Source organism: Pleurodeles waltl, chromosome 10, assembly GCF_031143425.1.
Source record: "Pleurodeles waltl isolate 20211129_DDA chromosome 10, aPleWal1.hap1.20221129, whole genome shotgun sequence".
Lineage (NCBI taxonomy): Eukaryota > Metazoa > Chordata > Amphibia > Caudata > Salamandridae > Pleurodeles > Pleurodeles waltl.
Genome location: NC_090449.1, coordinates 863,817,259 through 863,826,660, shown reverse-complemented (window position 1 = coordinate 863,826,660; position 9,402 = coordinate 863,817,259). Strand labels below are relative to the sequence as shown.

Here is a 9,402-nt window from a genome sequence, read left to right as displayed (position 1 = left end):
TCCTTGATGTATAACCTATTTTATTGCAGCTGTGGAAAACAAAATGTTTTACGTTAATAAGTGCCAGACTAGAAATAGTCTTGAAAGTTCCTCTAATGAACAACGGTCATTGGTAGTACCTTCTGGCAATCATGACTTTTTAACCCAGACTGAATGGGCAATGATCCCTGGTCCTTCCCAGCACATGTCTCCCAGCCTGGGTTTTCCATACATAGGTATGGCTCCTCTGCTTCTAGTTATATCTGTCTATCATCTTTACTGCCTGTCGTAACATAATGTTTTTTTATTTATTTTTCTTTAGGTTCCAGGATCCAACCTCGAATTCACTTTCAACGAAGAGCCCTGAACCTTCCTGGGAACTCAACCTACAAGGATCTGACTGCATTTCTAACAGCGGCCAGTTCTCCCTGGGAAGTGGACAGTTTCCCCTATTTACAAGGATTCGATGGAAATGGAACAGGTAGTCCACTTATCCTCTATGGAAAATTTCTTAAGATATCAGCAACATGAAGATACAGAAAGACCTACTAAATAATAGGATTTTGGTTTTAAACCTTATTTTATCTGCCAAAATGCATGGTCCTTGATCTCCAAATGGTAGAGAGTTGCATGTGATCTGGTGGTGGTTGTTTCCAGCCTAAGAACAGATTGTTCTAGGGCAGAAATTTTAAATTGTTTAGGTTTAGAGGTACCTCACCATATGTGAATCATAACTGAGTACACTCAAAAGAAACATAATTATTTTTATGACTGTAAAAACGCAGGCAAATGGAAAAGAACCATTTAATGAATGCTTGAGATTGAGCCACTGATCATTATATTTTTTAATTTCTGATTTCGATAAAGTCCTGACCAGTCTACAATGTTGAAGCCAACACTGGTGATAGTTGTGCAGTACAGCAGAGGCTGGTGAGTTTGCTTTAGCTCTGAAAACACAGGCATGCGCCTTTCAACCTCAATGGTAAGGTGTAGTCAACACTCACATAAATAATCAGTTCACCATAAGTGCTTACAAGGACACAGGAGCACAAACAAATGCATGGCTGTGTGTGCCAATAGGTCAGACAGATGGTCAGTGCTGCATTGTAATCACTAAGGGTTGCAATTGCGAACTGAGATTACCTCGTAAGTATTGCTTATTGTACTCCCCTTTTGATGAGGCACTAGTGACTTACATCATTCATACTTAAGACACTAAAGACCAAAGTATGACTTAGCTTTATCTCCCAATTTGTCTTACTTCATTTGTATCATTTATTTGTTAACTTGAGTTTCCTAATGAAATGCCTGCTACTGCTATTTCATGGTAAATTCTTCTTTTTGTAGTTAGTGTCAAGTCAAATGAGGAATTGCATAAAACAATCTTGGCATTTTAACTACTGCAATCAAGGCAAAAAAGTTAACATAATCTGCATGGGATTCTTTTCCTAATATGCTTTCCATGTTCACTTTGTTTTGGCATTCAGTTAAAATTCTCCTTTACTCTTATGATGGTGTGCAGTGTATCTCTCGATCTAAGCACCCAAAAGTTACTGCAGACATTTTGTATTGTAGTGAATCAAATTGGATATGTAGGCTCGAAGCTCAATTGTTTTTTGTCTTTGTAGTGGTTATTATATTTTCTATTGGTGCAGTTATTGTAAACTCTTTTTAGGGTCGAGCCTGCGAGTGCATGTGCGAGCTCATGTGTCTCGCATGATAGGCACTGTTGTGTTCAGTAAAGGGTTTGGAGCCTGCCTGTCGCTCACCATTTGTTGGTTATTCTGGCACTCTTCTTTACAGCCTCGGGATTCGTCAAGGCATGCCTGGCATCATTTCAGTTCCTCTGTGTGGAGCAGGGATTAAGCACTCAATGATTTCAACTTAATTAGTGCCCATCCGCTGCTTCAGATGTGATCGAGTTACTATTTTGTTCTAACTTCCAGTGCCCCGCAAACAGAAGGCTTGTGATTAGCAAAAACGTGCCCATCAGGACAAACAAAATTGCAACGCTTTATTTTTTAAAGCTAACTTTATTTCATTTTGTTAAGTCCTCTTTTCTCAGTTTACACTCATGTTTTTGTCCGTTTTTGCTCGTGTGCGCTGTTGTCAAAAGATGACAATTAACTTGTTTGAAATATGCGAGACCTATCGCATTGCAAATGTTTGGTTTTTGTAAGTAGTAATTACTAAGCTCTCCCATTGCAATCATTCCAAACGTTTTTACCGATTAGATAAAATACCCCTTCTATGCACATACAATGCCATTTTCCCAGGATCACTAAGTTGATTGCTTTTTGACATTAGGTCTCTGCTGTGCATTCAATGAGTTTAAACATTACAAAATAGGACATAATTATGAGAAAACAGAAACAACTATAGTAAGCAAAAAGGTGACAATCCTAATTTGTTATGGTCAGATATGCATGTAGTAATGCCAGCCCCACAGGCAGGTGGTTCATGGATGCTTTTTTTCTCGATTTCACACTTGAGCCATAGGTAAGAGAGCGCACACTCTTTCTTAAAGTATTCAAAGTGAGATCAAGCAATGGCAGAACCTACACCACAGGATGGACTAAAAATACTTGACGTGGCCTGGGTTATTTGATAGTGATGATTCTGTGCCAAGTCCTGTTCAAATCTATTAGGCACAATCTCACTCACCAAGGTGAAGTCCAAATGGGAAGATAACATCGGGTCAGTTTACAGCCGAAGACTGCTCTAGATTGAAGAACTTTACTGCAAAGGTTTTCACGAAATTTTCAGTATAAAGTATTTCAAATTTAATTTTCGTCATCAAACTTATTTGAAGCTAAACAAGTTCATGAAAACGCGCACAGGAGGAAAGGGTGACTCTTATGTGCAAGCAAAATAATGTGGGGTTGTTTCACAAGGTCATGGGATATCCAGTCCTTTTGCCCAACTGGAAAAAACATGCTGGACACTCGCCAAAGTAATAAGTAAGAAAATAGGTTATGAACAAAGTGTGCGTGCTTGGTTTGATGACTAGGCTTATGAAAATTAAAGTATGAATGTAAGTTTTCTGACTTAGCCATGCTGTTAAAGAAACACTGCTTAGCAGTGACTTAGAGGCCATCAGCAGGAATTTGTTTACCAATGCCAAAGTGGGCCGAAGATAAATGTGCAATTCTGAGAAGATCTCGTGCATATATGAAGCAGCTGGGGATAATTGCACTGTAGTACCGAATACTGTTTGATCTCTAAAGATACGCTGACCACGACCCACTTTGAATAATATGTCGGAGTTGGCTTGAAACATAACGCTGCAATCACAATTGTATTGTGTTTATTGGGATACTTGAATTGTGATTTGGGGAGCAAGAAGCTCCCTTCATTTACTGAAGTGACAAAGTTAAAGTGAAAACACATGTATATTATCCTTAAAAAGAACCCGCCTGCAGACCCATGCTGTTTAGGAGTGATGTTTGAAAATGAATGACCCAAACAGATGTCCACAGTTACATGGTTTGCTATAGCTGACACAAATGGATCTCTCTTGTGTAGAAAGAATCATCAGTAATTGTTGAATATCATGTCTGTCAGATATGGAATATTGCTGACGGATGCTGCAAGAAAGTGTGAATGTTTAAAAAATAAATGTGTGAAAGAAGGGCACACGTCGCACCTTACCTTGTGGAACTGCACTGGCTACTCATCCAGAAGCACTGCAAATTCAAGCTTCTCATCCACACCTACAAAGCCCTTCACAATGCAAGATCAGCATACCTCAAGGTAGACAAGTCGTTTAGCCTCTTCTACACCCTGACTGAATTTTCAAAACACCCACACAGCCAGCAATACAGAGATTGATACATACCTGTCCTGAAGCAGAGACAGAATTCCTTGAGTGACCAGCAGGTACCAACCCTGACCAAATGTTACCTACTACACCAGCCAAATGAGTAAAGAGATATGCTGGCACAGATGGCCTGGAAATTAGATATCTTACTTTGTACCATATTTTTGGATCCTCTTATTCCTTACCCTCAACCTTCATTCTCATCATTTTTTTCTGTCCCCATCCTCACCTTAGTTTCTTAGGCATCACTCCCAGGTATGCTATAGGTGGTGTTGGTCTCTCCTAAAGTCTGTACCAAGGTAGCGGATAGACCTCCCAAAGGGAGATCTGTTTTCTTTGATAAAAGTTGGTATTGTGCAACAGGTTGTGTGTCTCTGGTTGGGTAAAAGCACATCAGAGAAGTCAGGACTATGGTGAATTCTCACCTCTTCTCAAAAGCGAGATATGCCAAATGGCGATATATATTCTGAGTTAGTCTACCTTATTGAAATGTCAGCAAAAAAATTTAATTGCCTTGTTTGTAAATTTGTATAGCTTTTATTAACTTTAGAAAGAAGCTATTACTAAGGAATCTGAGATTTCATATTTAGTTTGCAGTGTCATTGGCTTATTTTCTCTAGGAGCTTATTCATATCCTTCACTTAGTTTGCAGCATGCCTTTGTTCTAGGAATAACAACCGTTCTTTTGTCCTAAGCACCACCAAGTATAAGGTTTTTAACCACTGGTTTGATCACTTGTGGGCTTTCCATGGTTTCCCATGCTCCCTCCAGCACCCAAGACCAGAATTTCTCATTTACATCAGTCCATGAAAGCCCCCTGCAAAGATGTATATATGTTTGAGAGGACATAGGAAATCCACTACCTTGCACCATGCTGATCTTTGTCTCAGTCTGAAATTCATCATTACTCAAGTGCCACTATCTTCATATTTATACAAAGCCATCCTGTACATATCATCTGTCAAAAAGGTGGGCTACATTTGCTGCAAGGTACTGCTCAAACCTTTTGCTGGTTTCCAGATTCTTTACAAGAAAGTGCACCACTTGAATATTTTTGCCACCATCAGTAAATTTTTTAGTGAAATGTAGTTGAAATGTAGAGAGAGGAGACTCATGAGTTAAATGCAGACAGTCTAGAGAAGAACTGGTCTGTATAGTTGGTTTGGCAGTTTACTGCAGTACAAATATCTAAGTTAATCCGTCATTGTTGTTCACAAAATTTGTTATTCATAATTTACTCCAAAGATAGCACCATACCAATATATGTAAAAAAAAAAAAAGAATGTAATGTATTCACAGCCCTGACAGTGACACTGTGAGACATTATACACTTAGTTGCCTCTTTAAATGGGAATGAATGGTAAGAAGAAATATGCTTCCTTTTACTCCAAAGTACGTAATGAAGAGAAGGGGCTATAAGACTAACAGAATGGATAAGGCAGAAAACCCTATCCTATCCATGTGCAACTTTGAAAACCTTTGTGCTGGCATGTATCCATATAAGAAACAAATACTTGAAGCAGAATCAAACTCTTTGAAAATATACATTGATTAAGCTAAAAATTGCTCCAAAAATATTTGGAAATTGTAAATTCTGCAACTAGCCTCTCCACCATAGGCCTTGAAATTAAGTGTGAGACTTTGCTGAATTATTTGACAAGTAGTTCAAATCATTTAAATATCTCTTGATCTAATTCCTAACAACCTGCCCACCTTGTCTACATCCTCAGTTGGTCTTGCTTCAAATGATTTTATGTACTGAACTTAACACTTTATGCAGTCGCATAATTTTGTAATCACATCTCTTTCTCTGTGTCTGCTATGCTAGTCAGAAAATGAAGTTTGCATCTTGCATTCTTCTGGACTAACCTATTATTCTATCTTTGTCCCAAGTTCTCTTTCCTGCCTGCTTGAAGATAGATCATGTATCTCCTCTGCAAAAAGATGTTGGAAATCAGATTGCCAGAATATTTTTCCTCATCATATTTTTGAATTGTTTAAGCGGGTCATGTATGCGTATTTCATTTAGGACAAAAGCAACCTGGATGAGTTCCAGTCTGGATTTAGAGCAAACTAGCACTGAAAGTGCCATTTCAAAATGTACTCCTGATGATGACTTCTGTGTGCTTATGATGGAGACTCTAGCCTGCCAATTCTACTAAATCTTTCAACTGAACTCAATGATCAACACCATCAATAATGACTTCCTGTTAGCTAGTCAAAGAGATGCATCATTTGAACTGGTTGGAATCTTATCTCACCACTTGATCATAACGTATCAAAATAAGTGACTCTCAAATCCAGTTCATTTTCCTCCATGTGTACCGCAAGGCTCCAACATATCACTTACACTTTTCTACCTTTATACAGGACCATACATTTATCTTCTTAAAGGCTTGGGCATCCTATAGCACAGGGATCCTGATGGCGCACATCTCTAGCTGATAATTTTCTTCACTCTGCAATAGTCTTCTCTTAGCTTAGAAAGCAGGCCACATTCAGTCCTTGCTAGCTCATCTTCCTTAATACTGAAATCCATGTATCTTCCACCTACTTCCCTATACTTGTTCAGAGTGAGTTGTATAAGATGAACATTCTTGACTGCAAACCTGCCATTTCAAAATGTCTCAATCTTTTGTCTTTATTTTGGATGAACACCTTAGTCTGTGTGAACACAAGCCCTCAAATGCAAATGATCAACTCATTCATGCTTGGGCTAAAACTATTAATTCTTGAGGAAAAAGTTTAAAAAACTATGTCAAAAGGGTGTCCTGATTAAGCATCATCAGTTGACATATATTAAATGGGTTGGGGGTACAGAAGAAAGGTCAGGCGTATAGCCATTGGTGGTTGAGGTATAAGGTAAGTGTTTTCTAAAAGAGAACAAGGGGAGATGCAGAGTTCTTACAACAAATGACCAAAAGTTTTAAATGTTGAACTTGTTCAGATTGTATCCTCTTGAATACATATCATGAATGAATTGTACTTTATTTTTTACTATTCCTTTTTGGGTTTCATGGAGCGCTGGATGTTAACTTAAATACTTCATTACAATTTAGTTTGTTATGGTGTGTTTTTTTTTTTTTTTTTTAAAAAGAAGCATACACCAGGACTTAAATGTGGTGAAAAGGAATTAAATCTATACTTCAAAGTACCTGATGTGGGATTACACTGAGCTTCATGGAGCAAAAATAAAACTCCTATTCATGTATTTTCAGTACGATAATGTCTATGATTTGTATGTAATTGCTGAGGCTCATTTTAGTCATGTCTCGATTCAACATTTTGTTCTTGTGGTTTTCTTTGCAAACCCCATAGTACAAATTATAGACTTGAAATGGTTGGCTAGCATTTCATGGTTTTCACAGTATAGAGACTGTGTTTTTAAATGTAACTCTCTCGTTATAGTTAGTGAAGCAGTGCATTGACCACAGTGTGTAATAACAATCCACAATGGAATATCTGTTGCCTTTTGCACATGCTTTTCACAATAAGTAATTTGGACCTTCTGCTTTCTCTTACATTTTCAAAATAAACAGACCAATCCTATGACATAAGGCATGTGTTTCCCCAGTTTACTTACAAAGCTATAACCTTTACCATTGGTTAGGCACCAAAACAAGCAGAGGCTTACAGAAGTGTGCATATGGTAACAACCATCATGCATGCAGTTACAATTGTAAATATGCACAAAATTACAGTTGGCAAAAAATGTACAACCCTTCTCAAAAGGGCCTAGCAAGTATTATCACAGTGAAAATCTTTGAGCTCTAAGGTTCGTCAAAGGGCATGACAAACACCAAAGCCATTGCATACAATAGTAATGTGTGAGATTTCTTATGAACTACTACCAGTTTACAGCCTGTTACACAGTGATGGCAATCCACTGTTAAGGGCCTATTGGCTTTACAAAATGCTTTTCAAAATAAACAAGCCAAGGCTACTGATTTTGTCATGACGTTTTATAATGGAGCGATTAGACGTGTTCTTTTGGCCATAGCTTTTACCAGTGAACAAATCATGCCTGTAGTCTTTATCATAAGCTTGTCACCATTATCAATTTAGGCCTACTCTTTTGAGTGTAGGCTTTCCAACAATGCAACCATAATACTTAGTCACAAAATTAGACATGTAAGGAAAATTACAGCCGGCATAGCAAAATACTAGGTCTCCTCAGAAGACCTAATGAGAATTATCACTTTGCAAATCTTCTATGTTTTCCTTGCTTAGTCTAGTAAACTGAGGTTCCATCCAACAAAATACCTCTCATGTTTAATGCAAACTGACTTTTAACAATTCCTTTTCACAATAAACAAGTCAGTCCCAATTACTTCATCATAATGGTTAATAGTAAACAGATCAAGGTTATAGCCTTAGTCATTTGCTGACCACCATATTCAATAAATCCCTGCCATAATGTGCGTAAACCTTCACACATGGCACCCAGAGAAGAACAAACCCCATAATAATTTAGGAAAAGTTGGTTAATACCATTACAGTGGCATTTATGCGACCTTAAAGGGCAAGCGCCAGCCATCACACTAGCATGAACAGAGTTCAAATGCAACAGGTTGACTTGAAAAAGAGCCTGGCTCAAGCAGTTGGATAAACAAATGATCACAGCTGGTTGCAGGATAAGCATTATTTCCGTGGAAGCACATAGCTTTTGTCAAATCAGAAGCTGTTCTCAGATGAAATAAAATCTGAGCAGAGCCACAGTCCTTACCTGCAGTACTAGTGAAAGCTCATTTTTGATCACATAAGGTCTGGCAAAGGCGGCACTGTCAAGCGATACCTACTGAGAAGTTATGCTCTCAAGTTAACCATTTGCCTTTAGCGGGCCCACCTCTCAAAAATTGCTGCCCATAAGGAATAACCACCCTCGCTTCTAGACTGCACTGCAATATATTTCCGAAACCTTGTGGATCTTTTCCTGTTGTTCAGAATGCTGCTAGGATATCGCTTTTCCTCCTCACTGAAACCAACCAACCCCAAGGCATTTCCTAAGCATTTTCGGGCATTGTACCAGAAGCCCCATAAACTCGTTCAACCCACTATACTAACACACCAGTGTGTACCTGTCAGTCACTGGGTACTTTTGATTTCTTTGCATCCTTCCCCTATGTAGCTGACTGCCGTGGAATCTTTGATACGTCCATGTGAAGTGCAGTGGTACCATCAACATAATCTGCAGCACTTCACAATGATCAAGCTGATGACAAAGTGGTGCACCAAAGGCTGATGGGTGAAAAGCTTGAAATAACCCCAGCCGCTGGTAATTACTCCAGGCTGCATTCTGGTCCATCATTATTTTGTACCTCATGCCTTCTTAGTTTGGACCCACCATATGCAAATAAGTTTTGACCCTGCTCCAATCAGAACAGTCCAACCCAGACTGCCAGGCCAGGTCCTCCTTGAATTAAAACACAACAACCCAAGAATCAGTTGTGCCCTTTTTAGGACTGATCAGTCAGGTATAGCTTTGTTCCAGTGGCACAGTGTGCACAGGACCCAAGGCTGGGATTACCCGTTCTACTTCCACTAGGTATAGATTTACTACTATGCATTTCTCTGCATTCATGGTAGAGAAATCCATAGTAGTG

General features: G+C 38.7%; 1 protein-coding gene across 1 annotated transcript in view; it reads left to right on the top strand.

The window, feature by feature from the left end:
• The window catches only part of FAM171A1 (family with sequence similarity 171 member A1), a 409,935-nt gene that overhangs the window by 203,253 nt on the left and 197,280 nt on the right, over positions 1-9,402 (top strand). Inside the window, exon 4 of the mRNA XM_069211592.1 lies at positions 302-460. Coding sequence (XP_069067693.1) covers positions 302-460 — 159 coding nt within the window. The remainder of the gene's footprint in view (positions 1-301; positions 461-9,402) is intronic.